The sequence below is a fragment of the Quercus suber genome, unplaced genomic scaffold (assembly GCF_002906115.3).
Source record: "Quercus suber isolate HL8 unplaced genomic scaffold, Cork oak 2.0 scaffold_197, whole genome shotgun sequence".
Taxonomy (NCBI): Eukaryota; Viridiplantae; Streptophyta; class Magnoliopsida; order Fagales; family Fagaceae; genus Quercus; species Quercus suber.
The window spans coordinates 507463-523776 of record NW_027069655.1 but is presented as its reverse complement, the minus strand read 5'-3'; the positions used below and the strand labels follow the sequence as shown (position 1 = coordinate 523776).

Here is a 16314-nt window from a genome sequence, read left to right as displayed (position 1 = left end):
TTATTTTTTAACAATAAAAATTATCTAATTAAATTAGCGGTATTTTTGACATTTTTTGAAACCATAACTCTCTCTCTCTCTCTCTCTCTCTCTCTCTCTCTCTCTCTCTCTCTCTCTCTCTCTCTCNTACGTATCCTTGACTCAATTTATTCAGCACATAAATAAAATCGGTTTGGCAATTCATAAGTCGAGTCTTATCCAGTGGGTCTTTGAGTGTTTTAAGAATATCTGGGATTCGATTAATGGTGGAATTTACTAGATTCATGTTTATGGAAATAGAAATGAGGACGAGACCATTTGGATCAGCTGTAGAAGTACGTTCATCTGAACGTAAAGTTGACAAGCAAAGCTCATAGTCAAAGGACTTGTGGCAAACTTTTTCAAGAAAGGCTTTGTCTATTGCATTAGAAATTTGGTAGAAAAGAGAGGTGACTAGTAGAAGGATTAGCAAGATTGATAGGCAGCTAATTGGAGACGCCATTTTCTTTTTCTTTTTTCTATGTTCTTTGTCAAGAATGATATCTTTTGGCTTCCTATTTATAGTATCAGGTTGGCATGACATAGAGTTATTTTCCACTAAATTGTTTTGGAACAACTCTATTTCATGTCAAGTTAAATAAGAGAAGTTAAAAGAAAGTTTTTCTTTGACCCATTATCTTTAGATACTACTAGACACAAGAAAATTCGGAAAACCATTGAAATAAAAAACATTAAATTTTTTGGAAAATGAATCATTTCCCAAAAAGCATATTTTTAGAAAACTATCTCACTTTTCAATATTTGGTAGCAACCTTAATGAGTTGGAAAACTATCATTTGATTTCCTTTATTTAGCTTGGAGGAGATAGAATCGTTTTTCTAAAGAAAAAAACACTATCTATATTTTGAATTACCCTTTTTAGCTTAGCTTGAAATAGATTTTTTTTTTTTTTCAATTATTTTCTAAAAGTACAAAACAACTCTATCTCATGCCAAGCTAAATAAGAGAAATCAAAACCACAAACAGACGAGTACTTTATGAGTATGTAGTAAATACTAGTGAATACACATCAATATCTTATGCTCATATCTTATTAATTTCTCGACTTATTAATTATTACACTTTTTCCAACATTTCTCCCTCCCTTTTACCCTTTTATCTCCTCATTAGTCTCTACCTCAATAAAACCCTTCCTTTACCCCCTTTTTTTTTAGCTAAATACCTTTATCCCTTTTTATTTCTTTATTTTGGCTCTCCTTATTATCATAATCGTAATATAAACTTTTCATTCTCTCTCTTATTCTACGCATAGTTTTTTGTTTCACCACATAAAGGTTATTTCTCTCTCTCTCTCTCTCTCTCTCTCTCTCTCTCTCTCAATTTTTTTTAATAAAATTTTTCTTGAATCTCTACTTTAAGTTGATGAATTTTTGTATTCTTTAAATCTTTACTTTTTGTTAGGGTCATATTTTTCATGTGTTGGCATGTCCTTTGAGAAAACGTGCTTTATTTGTATTTGGGTAGTTCTAAGTAGATTTTAGAGTATCATGAAGTATGTGTTTTTAATATATCAAGTGGTATTATTGAAAACATGAAGACTGTTGGATATTTTTATAAAAAATATCATATTTATTTTAATACTCATTTATGTGAATTGAGGAAATCAATTATCCCCTAATGCCAGATACATTGATTGCTAAATTTTGAAAATTCAAATATAATTCAAAATTTGAATAGCTATTGTCAATGGTTTTAATTAGGAAATCTCTAAAAATTAATGTGAATTTTAATACCATATATTACCAACTTTTAGTATACTTTCTTTTATAAACTTTTTCTTTAAAACGTTTCTTTTAATATATTTAACAGTAACGTTATAGATAGAAAGTACCAGATATTGTACAACTATATATTTATGTTATAGCATTATATATTGCTTTCCATTCTTGGTTGTAATTATGGTGTATAGTCAAAGTTTCAAAGAAAAGCATTATTTGACAGCTTAAACACAGCCATGTTAGGGGCTATAAATTTGTTTTAATGGCATTATGAGTTATGACACTACAAGACAAACTTGATTTGTCTACTAACTTACCTCACCTCAGCGTACACTTTGGCAAAAGGTTTGACCGGTTTATATATAATATACGTATAAAAAGAAAGCTATTCATGACATTGATTTCAATAATTTTATGACCATTTAAAGTTTTTTTTTTTTTTTTTTTTTTGAAACAACCATTTAAAGTTTTAAAAGTTGGCAAACGTTTTTATTTTTTTACTAAGGACAAGCAATGGGTCTGGCTTTATATATATATATATGGAAAGAAATAAAAGTTTAAGACACACATTATTTTTGAATTACAAAGCTGAAAAAACTTTTCAAAAACAATTTTTTATTGTCCTAAACACTTACCATCTATTGTTTTTTACTACTCACAAAAATATTCTATCTTTTACAAAATTTTCTGGAAAAAGAAAGTACTATAGAAAGCTTATATCCTACAAGCAGTGTAAGCTCGCAAGGATAATTAGCAAAGGTAGCTGGATTGTTGTATCCTAGGGGCAACATGCAGAAACTATTTGTCTAACTACATTGGATATATCGTAGACGGCACGATTTGTCTCAAGACAGTGACTTGGTCCACGCCTCATCTCTGCCAACTCTTTTTTGGTAATATCAAATTGTATAATTTTCAAGGAAAATTCATGTATGATCTCTCCTTTATTTCCAACAAAGACTGCACAAAGAAACAAAGTGAGAAAAGTTGAAAAAGGGACCTCGACACCAGCTTAAGACCTAGCTTCAGTCGAGAATTAATGAAGAACCTCGATACAAGCTTGATACCTCTCAATCTATTGAGCTTCCCAGATCAGTTTTTCGGCCCATGATGACTTGGACTTCTCGGGTTTCGTTTACTAAACTTCTAGGGGATATAAAAGGTTTATTTTAAACTTATCACAAGATACAAAGACTGAATTAGAGAATCTATACACTTAGGGTACGTTTGGTACACTGAATGGAGATTACGACATGAATTGTAATATTTATTATTAGTAATAAAGTGTGTTGTAATGTAATAACTAAACATATTTATTAGTTTGGTTGTGAGTTATAATATTAGAATGAAACTTAACATTTATTTTAGGAAATATTTTAATCATATAATTATATCTTTTTAAAAATTGTTATTTTTAAATTTAAAAGAGATATGTGTTATTTTTTATGATTTTTTATTTTTATAATTGTTAGACGTATATGGAAAGTTTGTTTATTTGGAAATATATTAAGCTTTGAAATTATTGCACTTACTAAGGAATAGCTAATACAACATTTTAAAGAGGAATAATTATTCCTCATTTTGAAGAATAGCTATTCATAAGGAATGACTATTCCTTGTAATAAAAACATAACCAAACTAAAGAATAACTAAATCATATGAATAACAATTACATTACAGTGCCTATTACAGCCTACCAAACATGCCCTTATTGTTAAACTACTGCGTTCTTATGCGCCTTAGGGTTTTGTAACTAAGTGCTTCATTCTCTACAAGTGTATTGAAGAACTTTACATCCAATAACGAGCTTCAAGTTACTGGGAGTTAGTCACGTATTGGGATCCATACAAAAGGAAGAAGTCTCTACAAAATCATGACCATTTGTGAATTGGCATAAGGATTCTACTATCGGTACCTACTTTAGGATAGACCGGGTTTGGGATAAGATTCCTTGTATTCATAATCTCTTGATTTTGATTAGTGATTCTTGGGAGTAGTGACTTGAAAATCACAAATTCCTTGTACTCGTAATCTCTTGATTTTGATTAGTGATTCTTGGGAGTGGTGACCTGAAAATCATTCAGTGAGATTTTTTTTGTCTTGTGAGAGGTTTTTCCCATTAGTTAACAAATCATCGTGTCAATTTACTTTCTGTTGCACTCTAAATTATTTGGTGATTTGTTCATGCCTCCAAGATATTGCATGTAATCTAACCTAATTTATCAACTTGGGTAATCGAATTAATTAATTGGAGTCAATCTATGACCCAACACTTTCTATTGATGCGATTTAGTTTTGTGTTTCAAGTTGTTATATTTTTTTTGTTCTCTTTGGTCATTAAATGTTATCTTATTGCATTATAGAGATGGTATAGAAGAATATAACATTATTCTATTACATATAGCATGATTTGGATAATTTGATGTTTATTGTTATATATATTTTTTTTTACTATTTTTCTACTCATCTTATTTTATTCAACATTTAAAATAAGCCACATCCACAATATCATTAAACTATTTATATTTTCTCTCATTTTTTATTTAAAAATAATTAAGCATATAACATTTTACTTAAATTCAAATAAATAAAAATTGTTCTCATAAAGTCTCTTCTCGTGAAACATTACAATACATCAAAAGAAAAATGTAATACAAAACACATGCCAATTTAGAAACACTGAATTAAAAAAAAAAAAATTATATATTTAATAGGATATCAAACCAAACATAACATAAACAAACTAATAGTTATGAATATACAAACTTAATGACAGCAAAATGGAATGAAAAATAAATAAATAAACGTTACAATACATATTTAATACTTCAGGATTATCATCAAATTTGGGGAAATAGTGGGATGCCAATGGAGAGAGAGAGAGAGAGAGAGAGAGAGAGAGAGAGAGAGAGAGAGAGAGAGAGAGAGAGAGAGAGAGAGAGAGAGAGAGAGAGAGAGAGAGAGAAAAATAAAAAAATAAAAAAAATAAAAATAAAAAAAAACCTTGAAATATTTAACTACAGCTGNAGGTGCGAACGGAGTTTGTCTTCTTTCTTTAGCAATTGGAATAAAATTTGGACGGTGGAGTGTTCATCACCTCCATCCATGATCGCATGGAAATAAAAGGGTAAGAGTGAGAGAGAGACTCTAAAATGCTTTTCTATGAGAGAGGTTTTCTTCCATTAAAATGTGCACAACCCTTTTGTAAATCTCTCTCTCTCCAGACTCTTATTCATGGTTCAGTCTAATATTACAGTTGTGTTCCCATAAACGGTCTTTGCTGAATATCATGAATTCGTGATGGTTAACGTGATAATTAGTAATTACAATAATAAAGCCATAAAATCACAGTTTGATGAATTTTGAATCGACCCAATTGGCAATTTGGTATGGTCAAAATAGAAGGAAAAAAAAAAAAAGTTTGGCTTACCTCAAATAATTTTTAACTGAAATTTATTTTTATTTTAATGAGAAACTGTTACATTACTCATTAACTAAATAAAATACAGAGATTAAAGCTTAAAACAAAAGGACACCTCCAATTAAAAAAACACTAAAGGTAAGTTAAACCTCAAAAAAAAATTCAATTCTAACAATATTTGCAATATTCTGTACAATATATTCATCCCAAAATAAATATTTAGACAATAAAATGCCACTCATGAAAAATAATTTAAATGTCTCTTTACTCTCTGATTTTGACCATACATCATATCAAAGAATTTGTGAGATTGTGTGATGGAGAAGGAAAAGTTAATTGTGTGGTAAGGAAAAGTAGTGGAAGCCAAGAACCTTTTTATATCTGCAAATGAACTAAATGTTTATAAGTAAGCGTAGTTCAACTTGATAAAAACTAGTTTATTTTGTTAGTTTATTAAATAAACAAGCTTATGCTTGATTTTAAGGTTTGTTTAATTTTAATGACTTAATTAAGCTGGAGCAAGACACAGCTCATCTCTCTTAGGTTTTCAAAGTAACTTGTGTGCTAGTTCATCAACAAGGCTCATAATTCATAAATAAGGGAACATGAAACATTGTGTGATAGAGATATGAATGGAAGTTCTAAAAACTTGTTTATATATGTTCATTTTTTTAATTATCAAACAGACTCAGACTAGATTTTAAGGCTAAATGACAAGCTTGAACAAGACAAACAATGTGTGTTGTTCAGGCTTACAAAAATAAAATTCGTAAACTAATTTATAAACAAGGTTGGTGATCATCTAGGCTCATAAGCAACTTGATATTACAGAAATATATCTAAAAAGTATTGATATATTCTTGTTAAACTTCAACTATAATAGTTTGGTTTTCTTAGTGTGCGTTTATTCAGCAACGCGTCTGCATTGAAGTTGGCGTCTGCGTTTTTTGGCTGGTCCCATAGCACTGTTCATGGACAAGCCAAAGCACAAAAATGCGTGAATAGTAGCAAGTGAACAATGTTTTACCTTTTAAAAAATATTTTGTTACAGTGTTTTCAGCAATAAGTTTTCAGTTTTTAGCAAATAAGCGGTATTCAAACAGACCTTTAATTCAATTTTTTTATTTAATTAGGCTTTTAATTATGCGCAGTTTGCATAATTGCATACCCTTTTGGGCCATTACTTATCATTGTGTGCAGAATATTTGGTTTCTTTTTTTCTTTTTTCTTTTTTCTTTTTTTTTCTCTTTTCTTTTTTGAGAAGAAATGTTTTGTTACTTGGTGCTCATGTGGTACGTTTTATAAAATTCGTAAACTTGTCAAGCTAGCTTAACAAACTTATATTAAGTAAAAACTTCGTTCATGCTTGTTTGTAAATTTGTAAACTTGTCAAGCTAGCTTAACAGACTTCAACTTATATTAGGGTTATGATTCAAACAATTTGAGCTTGACTTAATAAAAAGTTCGTTCATGCTTGTTTGTTTATAAACAAGCCAAGCTTAAGCCTAAGTTTTAAGTTTGTATATTAAATGAGCCAAGCTCAAGCAAAGTATTTATGAACATAATTGTGAATAATAAGGCTTGATAAAAAAACAAGTTAAGTCTAGTTATGTGCTCGGTAATAAGCTTGATATGAGCTTGAAAAATAAAATCATATCTTACTAATCCTTTACCTAATTGAGAGTAGAGAGAGTTGGGACCATTTGTCCAAATCAAATAAGCTTGATAATATATTTATATTAGATCTTGAGTTCAAAAGCTTGATAAATTACTCAAACTTGATTTGATTTATAAATCAAGTCAAGCTCAAACTTTTTAACTTTTTGACAATACTGAGTTCAAACATTATTTTATGTTTGGTTCAAGCATGAGCTTAAGCTTAAACATTTTTTACTTTTATTTTCAAGTCAAATTTAACACGTTCAAAATCTCAAAAAAAAAAAAAAAAAAAAAAACATTCTTATCATGCATGTTAATTTGCTAGGTCTCATTTAAGGTTTACTTGTACAATTGTGACATTAGTCTTTCATTTACATTCATACGTTTGAGCAATTAATTTGTAAGGGTACATGATTCTCAAAAAAAAAAAAAGTTTGTAAGGGACATCTCTTTTTTACCCCTTGCCTTTTTCTAAAAGGATTGTTTATTATGATTTGGCTATATTTTAAATGTCTTATTTTATTTGAAAATTAGAGCTTCTGTGGCTTTAATGACTCTTAGCAAATATAAGTGTAGAAATGGCAAAGGGCTGGGTTCTGGGTTTTTTACCCAGACTCACTCTGCGAGCCAAGACTCGTTACCCGGACCCGGCCCATTTAATAAACGAGTTTTTTTTATGCCCGCCCCATTGGGCCTCGTGGGCCTGTTTAGCCCTGCTAGCCCAATCTGCGGCCCAAATTATGGCCCAACCAAAAAAAAAAAAAAAAAGGTTTTGAATTAAATTGAATTGAAGCCCAAAATAACATAAACAAATATTAATGAAGAAGAAAGATAAAAGGGTAATGGAGAACATCATCACATCAACAATATACTGAAAAGGCCCATTACAACATAAGGGGTCTTCTTAGCCAACACCGAAGCACTCCCCTCACTATTAAAATTTAGATCCATGAAACTAAGAATAGTACTCCCCTCATCCCACTTTTTTTGTCATGTTTGAAAATTCAAACTTTTTAAGGAAATATTATTTATTGTTTTGTCTACCTTTTAAAAATGTATAAGTTTCCAAAACTACCCTTAAAAAAATTTATCAAAAAATTGAATTAGTAAATTAATAGGGGTATAATAGGAACATTAGTAAATTAATGACTTTTATAAACATGACAATATTTTGGGACATCTCAAAATTGAATAAAGGACAAAAAAAGTGGCACGGAAGGAGTACTATAGTAGATCAATGATATATATATTTCATGCATTGTGAAGTCTATCCATGAAATCGTTCTATAATTTCTGGTTCGAGTGAGTACTTACGTTTGGTATAAAAGTATTAGATGAAGTTTTATGTATCTATTGCAAATTTAGATCATAAAATACATTACTAGAGAAGGTTTACAACTGGGCAGTGGCTTTATTTTGTTCTATGGGCTTGCCTACGGGGTTGCAAGTTGTAACAGTACTTGCTAATACTCTCATATGAAACAAACAATTGAAACAAAATATCAGACCGAAAAAAAAAAATATATATATTGAAAGGGGAAAAATCTCTTAAGCCCAAGTAGACGGATCCATCGTTTGCACAGGCCCTATGTGGACGGACCTATTGTGAACGGGCCGGACATGGACGGGCTGAATTACGGTGGGCTAGATATTCATGGGCCTGCTGAGCCCCTAAGGAGGGATATTTTGTCGGTTCTCGTAAGAGCCCAAATAGAGTCCTTGTGCTAGTAGGACTTCAGAAATCTGGTATACTTGGTAAAAATCTTCCGCGTAAGGAGGAGACTTGTTCATCACGTTTTGGACTCCACAAGAAGAGTCCTATAAGGAAAAGACTTCCGCATCAAGGAAGGGAATATATATATATATTTTTTTTTTTGAAGAGAAGAGAAGAGAACAGATTGGTGGTGACAGAGCTTGGGCTGGCGGGTGACAAACCTTAGATTGGCGATGACAGCATGGGACGGCGGTGAATGCTTGGACCGGCGGTGAGAGCTTGGGTTGGGCGGTGGGATTGAGAGTGAGTGAGAGTGGGAGAAGAGAGCTAGGTGAATGAGGCGGCTATGAGTGTGAGCTGAAATTAGAAGATTAGAGTTTAGGGTTTATAACTATATATATATATATATGAGGGGATTTTAGTAATTTAACAAGTAACCGGCTCGGGTCTAGGTTCGGGTTTGGGCCGGGTTTTATCAAAACTCAAACCTGCTTCAGTTTTTTTTTTTAAAACCCAAACCTGACCCTATTCTTTATCGGGTCGGGTAAAATCCGACCCATTAGGGTCGTGCCGAGTCGGGTAGCAATTGTCATCCCTATATGAGTGTTCTTCATAACATGTGTACTCATACTCATGTCGACAATTAAAATGTTATCCATAATGTCCACAACAATGTCTTCTATGAGTGTACTAAGCACATTCAGATTGATTGTCACTTCATTGATCATCATCTAGAGTAGCCTTTATTTGTACTCAGTTTCCTTTAAAGACCAATTTACTAATATGTTTACTAAGTTTTATCTGTCATGTTGTCCTCGTGATCTCATCTTCAAACCCAAGTTGACTTCCTTCACATCACCTCAAGTTTGAGGGGAATATTAATATATTGCACATATTTAGCACACATATTTAGCACATGTTGTATATCCTAGTAATACCTACAACTATGTGGTTCAATATCCTTTCCAATTATGTTTTAAATTTGTGTCATTTGCTCCTGCAAATGAATTGTAGCTTCAAGTGTTTTTAAAGACATTCGTGTCTTTGTTTCTTTCAATTTTTTATGCATTCTTTCACACTTCTTTTTCTTCAGCAACATCTCTAAGTATGCCATTTTCTACTATGGCAAGGAGATCTTACAAACAGTAAATTCAACTTTCTAGCCCAAGCTCTTTCAAGCAATTTGACTTGTAATTGTTTGGAATTTTATATGTAATGTTCATTTATGTTATTCGAAAAAAATCAAACCCTAGCCTTTTGATTTGTGTTATGTTATGTTTGGTGGTAAAAGTTGTCTTTTAAAGGAAAAGTCAAAGGTGGGTAACAGAGACCAAATAGAGATAAACATAGGTAGACAAAGTGTTAAGTTTTAAACCACGGGTAAGGAAGGTGAAAGCGAACCAAACCATAGGTGGGTTTACTGTGGAGGATAAGGGCCGAAGTTCAAGTCTTAAATAGGGAGCCTCACATATATATATACACTTAGATTAAGCTAAAATAGAAATTCTATCTTGTATAAAAAAAAAATTTGTGCATGACTAAAATTCTTTACACTCATAATAACAAAATCTTCCATGTTAATAACTCACTGACATAATGCTTATAATTACAAATTTACAAATTGAGAGAGAGATAGATTCGAAGAAACACAAAAACTATATATTTTAATATTACACACTTCATATTCAAAGTTCACTAATGATATGGGTTTTTAGACTTTTTCTTTTACTTTAGTTTTGTTTTGTGCTAGTTAGGCTTAGAGTCCGTTTGGATAGGCGGTTCTAGAACTCTTAACGCGCATTTTTATCAAAAACGCAAATATGTGTGTGTTTGGTACTGTAATTTTACTAGAAACTGCGTTATTTCAAACGCCATATATCACATTTTGAAACTAAAGTATCAACCAACTTTTTGAAAAACACTGCTTAAAACGCAGATTTGTAATACTTTTTAAGGTTAGAATACCTAAAACACCCTCAAGCATTTGCTAAATGACAAAATCATCAGCCAACAAATAAACTCACCTCCCTAACTTTCCAGCGACAACACTGCTCAAGGCCCAGGCGGAATTTGCAGCAGCAGTGGAAAATGTTGTCAGAACAAGAATGAGCTCAGTTGTATCACTATCGTAAATGGAAACAAGAAGGCACTACTTGTAGGAACAACTTGCATGTCCACTTGCTCTCCATCCATGTTTACAGGAAGAAGTCATGCCCATGTGAATGAAATCTCTATTTCTCTCCCTCTCTTATCTCTGCTATCTCTTTTTCACTTTCTTTATTTGAGATTGAATGGTTGATATTAGCATTGGGAAGGGAAAGTAATTGGGGGTTATTTTAATTTAGTTTTTGCTTTTAATAATATTTACTTTTTTTTTCTTTTTTTTTTACCAAAGGCAATAAAATTATATTAAATAATCACAAATAGTACAAATTACTCAGTAAGAGCATTAGCATTGGAGAATGCTAATGCCAAATCTAAGAAAAATTTAGAATTTTAAGCCCCAAAACTATCTGTACTGGGAAATGCTAAACAGTAGTATTACAAATTTTTTTGCAATACTGCTACAGTGCAATTTTAAACATAGAATTGCACTGTAGCAAGTATTGTAAAAAAATAATAATATTTTATTATGTAGAGAGAGAAGAAAGATGGGATGTAAAAATATTATAAAATAGTATGGTATAATGATAAAGTGGCTTTTTAGAATTATAAAATAGAATAGTATTGAAATTTTTCAATGCTAATGCTCTAAGGAGAGTGTCAAAAGCAAAAAAGCCTACACAGAGGCAATGATAGCTACTGGGCTCAGAAAAAAGAAAAACAAAAAATGAAAAAATAAAAAAACAAAACATGTGAACTATCACGGTGAATCCCAACTTACCCCTCCATTTTTTTTTTTTTTTTAAAGAAAGGCTAGTGGGGAATCTGGGGATTAGTGAATATTGTTATTATTATTATTTTTATGAGCTACTTAAAAAATGATAGAAGAACATCAATATCAAAATTATGTCTTTAAGTCCATTTTGGTAATTTGAAACGCAATTTTAAACTATACACAAGTTTTACCAAACGTTTTATTATGGTTTTTAAAATTGTGTTTTCTAAATGCACATTTTAAAAATGCTATTTTTAAAAACACACATTTCCAAACAGCTTTTTAGTGTTAGTAACTTAGTTATAGTATTTAACTCTACTACTTAGGGTATGTTTGGTAGACTGTAATAAATATTGTAATGTAATAGTTATTCTTATGATTTAGTTATTCAATAGTTTGATTATGTTTTTATTATAGAGAATAGTCATTCCTTGTGAATAGTTATTCTTTAAAATGAGGAATAACTATTCATCTCTATAAAGGTTATAATAATTATTCCTTAGTAGGTGTATTAATTTCTAAAATTAATATATTTCCAAATAAACGAACTTTTCATATGCACATAACAATTATGAAAATAAAAAATCATAAAAAATAACTAATCCCCCTTTCAATTTCTTTTTAAAAAAAATACTATTTTTTTAGGAAAATAATTATATGAGTAAAATATTTCTTAAAATAGTTTAATTTTTGCACCCCCACTAAAAAAAAAGTTGGGAACTAATTATATACCAAGAAATTTGAGAGTAAAGACTATTTTTTTTTTGATGTTCAAACTTCAACAAAGTTCATTAAACTGGACCAAAGTCCAAACCAGATACATCTTTTGACACTTGATGTTCAATGATGGGTGGGATACCCTCAACCCAGATAACTCTATCATTCACAAACTAAAAAGAGGGGGGGGGGGGGCGGTAAAATTCAATTCAGTACCTTAAAGTGTCTAAAGAGAGAGAATTTTCCCCCACCGACCTGATCAGAACTTACTAGAGAGTGGCAATGCTGTGATAATAAGGAGAGAGAGTACCAATCAGACAATCCACGTAACAAATATTTGTTGCAACAGAACCTTGGGAAAACGAATTCAGTGTGGAAACGGTGCACCCTGGTCCTCCTCACAAATCAATTCTCATTGGCTCGTATCAGAAAAACCAAACACAACTCAATGGTTCATAGTACTACTTTTATTTATTCATTACATGACTTTAAGGCTTTACCTCGTCTTCAATTGTGAACCACAGTCTTCACTCTTCAGGAACACCTTAACGTAGTAAACACACTATTCTCTCTCTCTCTCTCTCTCTCGTTCTATTATTTATTTAGTACTTGGTAGTTTGGTACTGCTTTTCAAACATTTGTCTGCTTTTAGTTTCTAACACAGACACACAGGCACACTCTCTTTTCTCTCTCTCTCTCTCTGCCTTTACCAACAAATCCTAACCTTTTCTAAATAAAAATACTAAAATTGACAAAAACAAGCGGTTGGTTTTTTTCAGGGAAGAGATTAACTGATTGAGATCAGAACTAAAGAAATCACATTGAGGAATCAAAGATGGGTTCTGGTGCTGGAAGCTTCCTAAAGGTTATTCTCAAAAACTTTGATGTTCTCGCTGGGTATGTCTTCCTTTAACTTCTATACTTTTTACCAATTTGCTTCCTTAATTAAAGAATATTGATTTTTTTGATTTGGGTTTTGGACAGATATTCATATTATGTGATTAAAATCTTAAAAAAGTTTTTTTTTTTTTTGGGAAAAAAAGGAGCGAAAATTTAATAAATTTCTCAAACCCAAGTTAATGTAGTAGACCTGGTTCTTGATTACTTTTCTTTTGCACTAATTTGACTTATTTGTTTGGATTTCAGGCCTGTGGTTAGCCTTGTTTATCCTTTGTAAGTGAGATTCTATTTCTTTTTTTGGACTTTCTAAGATAATAATATCTCGCACCCCTTGATTTATTAAAATTTTGCAATTGTTTTGTGTTTTTCTGTGATGGGTAGTTTTCAATTTTGATGATAAAGTTGTATGTTTTTTTTGGTGTGGTTGGGTTATTTAACAGATATGCCTCAGTGAGGGCAATTGAAACGAAATCACCTATAGATGATCAGCAATGGCTTACTTATTGGGTTCTGTACTCCATGATCACGCTCTTTGAGCTCACCTTTGCCAAACTTCTTGAATGGTAAGTAGAAATGTAAAAAAAGGTAGCTTGTTTTCCTGTTGATTTGTTCCCTTTTTGGGTTGGGACTTGGGAGGGTGTGAATTGTATTGAATATGCATTGTGTTTAATTTTGATATTTAAGTCTTGGAATGGTTACTTTGTTGCATCAAACTTTTTTTGGGATTTGGTTCAACTCGAGGGAACGAAAAGGTTGGAGAACATGTCAATTGAAGAGGTAACAGAATAGAATACATGTGGTTGACCTTGATTAGTTTGTTGAGGTTTCATTATCCATAGCTGGCCTCAAAATTTTAGGAATAATGCTTTGTTTTTATTGTTTAGTACGTCTTTTTTTATGTTTACTTACTATGAGTTTGTATTACTTATCAGAGAAGATTATGATGATGATTTTGTTTTATACTTAATTGTCATTAGAATCAATGTATCTCACATTCTCACATTGCAATTTCTTTGCCATCATTTTGATATTTGAAAAGCTATTACTATTTAGCAAATCCAACTCATGCAAAATATGGGTATTGAACTTGGTGCATCTGGTCTTTAGCTATCTCAGTGGTTATTTTCTCTAAACTGCGCTTCATAGGGTACTCTTAAACGTGTATTCTCTTTCTTTGCAAAGACAATTGGAACCATTCTGAAATTAATTAGCTTTAGGTTGTTGTGTTGTTTCAGCAGGAGATAAAGTGCTTGAATTTGCTGCTAATTTTGGTAGTTTTGTAGAACTCTCTAATAGAAGTACTACTTCAGGAAAATATAATGGTGTTGGACTTGGGCTGTCATTATATGGCAAGGATTTATGTTATGTACTGGATTGTATTAAGCATTCAAGCTGTTTTAACTCACAGCTTTCACATGGTAGTGTTTTTGTAGTCTTGGCTCAGGTGGTTAAGGGGAAGGGGGGTCCAATTAGGAATACGTCTTGGGTCCCAATCCTACTGATGAAGAAAACAGTACTGATTTGTATGCTTTTTATATGTAGAAATACTTTTGAGATCATTTAGCTTTTGCTTGAATATTGTATATCTGTGTGGCAGGATTCCTATCTGGCCATATGCAAAGCTGATTTTGACGTGCTGGTTGGTCATCCCATACTTCAGTGGTGCTGCATATGTTTATGATCATTACGTGAGACCTTTCTTTGTCAACCAGCAGACTCTTAACATATGGTATGTTCCAAAGAAGAAGGATGTCTTCAGTAAGCCAGATGACATTCTATCTGCTGCAGAGAAATATATTGCTCAAAATGGAACAGATGATTTTAAGAAGATTATTAACAAGGTATCCTCCTCATCCTTAATGTTTTCGGAAAATAATTCCATACATGCCTTTTGAGAGTATATTGGTAAATGGTGCAAATGCTCGCTGATTCAATCGGTCAATAGTGTACTTATGTTATATATCTCATCTGTTTCTGCAATTCATGGAATTAAAAATTAATGCTTCCCCAATGCTGGCTTAGTGGCTTAATGTATTTTTTCTTGTTTTGCAGGCTGACAAATCAAGGAGTAGTGAAAGTTACTCGCACATTTTTGAGGATGATAGGTATTGAGCCTTGTATCTCTCAGTATGTTTCTGCCACGTGCTTTGTTGTGGAGAGAAGATGTTGGCTGTTATTAGAGGTTTTTTGTGGGTAGTTAATATTCGGTTTTTCTGTTTGTTGTTTGAAACAATCTTTGGTTGTAAAATGTACTGGTTTTTCTTAGTTTACTACATGTAATTACTAATTAGAAAAGGCTGGGTTGCTTTTCTTTGTTTCCATGCATCATCATTCTGCAGTAGTGTTTCGTCGTGATTCCATTGGTCTTGGCTTTTAACCAGAATATCAATTTGGTCCACCATTTTTGGTCTTTTTTGAGAGATTTTCTATCTCATAATAGGTCGAATTCAGTTAGTTGTATATTTGAATTGACGACAGGAAACCGGTCCACGATGCTAACTAAAGAACTAAAGCATTAGATGTTTGGCCCTTACATTTTTTCGGTAGTATTTTACCCTAATAATTTATCCATGTAGTTTTGGCCTTCCGCTTTGGCTTTCATATTCTCATTGATAAACATGTTGTTGCTCATATATCAGTTCTCACTTCTCCTTAGCCTAATTGTCGTAGGTGTTCTCTTGGTGCTCCTTCAACTTGAGCCCTATGATTCTTTCCCTGGACAGTTCATGTTCATTGCTCAAATTATCTAAGCTCAAGTTTCTCTATTCTGGTCCCCTGTTAAATCCACCTTTGATCTATTGTACCGTGTTCTAGTTTGGTGCTTTTCTAAACCAAAAGGATAATGTTTGTTACTATCTTAGTTCCTACTTGCTAGTTGCAGCATTCTTAAGAGCATCTTCATCAGTTCTATCAGTTTAGCCAAAAACTAAACAGTTTTACCTACTTACTTTTTCAAATACATTTTTTAATACTCTCTATAATTTGTCCATCTCATTTAAATATAATTTCTTTAATCTTTATTCTTTTATCTGTTTTTCTTTCTAATGTCTCCTCACATGGTCATACCCGATTCCTTCCCAAACCAAACACTATCCATAGTCCCATACAGACCCATGAGAGAGAGTGGAAATCAATCAGCGGCGTGCCTCCATTGCCACTATTGTCCTTGCCTTCTGCCACTATTGTTCACCCTCCATGACTGCCGGTCCACAGCTTCTCCATGCAGCTCCATTGCCTTGATCGAAATCCTCCCCTCCACTCTTAACGC

General features: G+C 32.0%; 1 protein-coding gene across 4 annotated transcripts; it reads left to right on the top strand.

Moving 5' to 3' along the window:
• Nucleotides 1-12591: 12591 nt before the first annotated feature.
• Nucleotides 12592-15365, top strand: LOC112039354 (HVA22-like protein a). 4 transcript variants are annotated; one of them, XM_024072228.2, is made up of 6 exons: nt 12592-12699; nt 12926-13043; nt 13293-13319; nt 13487-13609; nt 14644-14887; nt 15099-15365. In XM_024072228.2, exons 2-6 carry the CDS (start codon nt 12982-12984, stop codon nt 15156-15158), a joined length of 516 nt encoding a protein of 171 aa, XP_023927996.1. In that variant the 5' UTR covers nt 12592-12699; nt 12926-12981; the 3' UTR covers nt 15159-15365. The 4 variants fall into 4 exon arrangements, with proteins under 4 accessions (XP_023927996.1, XP_023927997.1, XP_023927994.1 ...); XM_024072229.2 differs by having other exon boundaries at nt 12613-12696; XM_024072226.2 differs by lacking the exon at nt 12592-12699 and adding an exon at nt 12706-12818.
• Nucleotides 15366-16314: the final 949 nt, after the last annotated feature.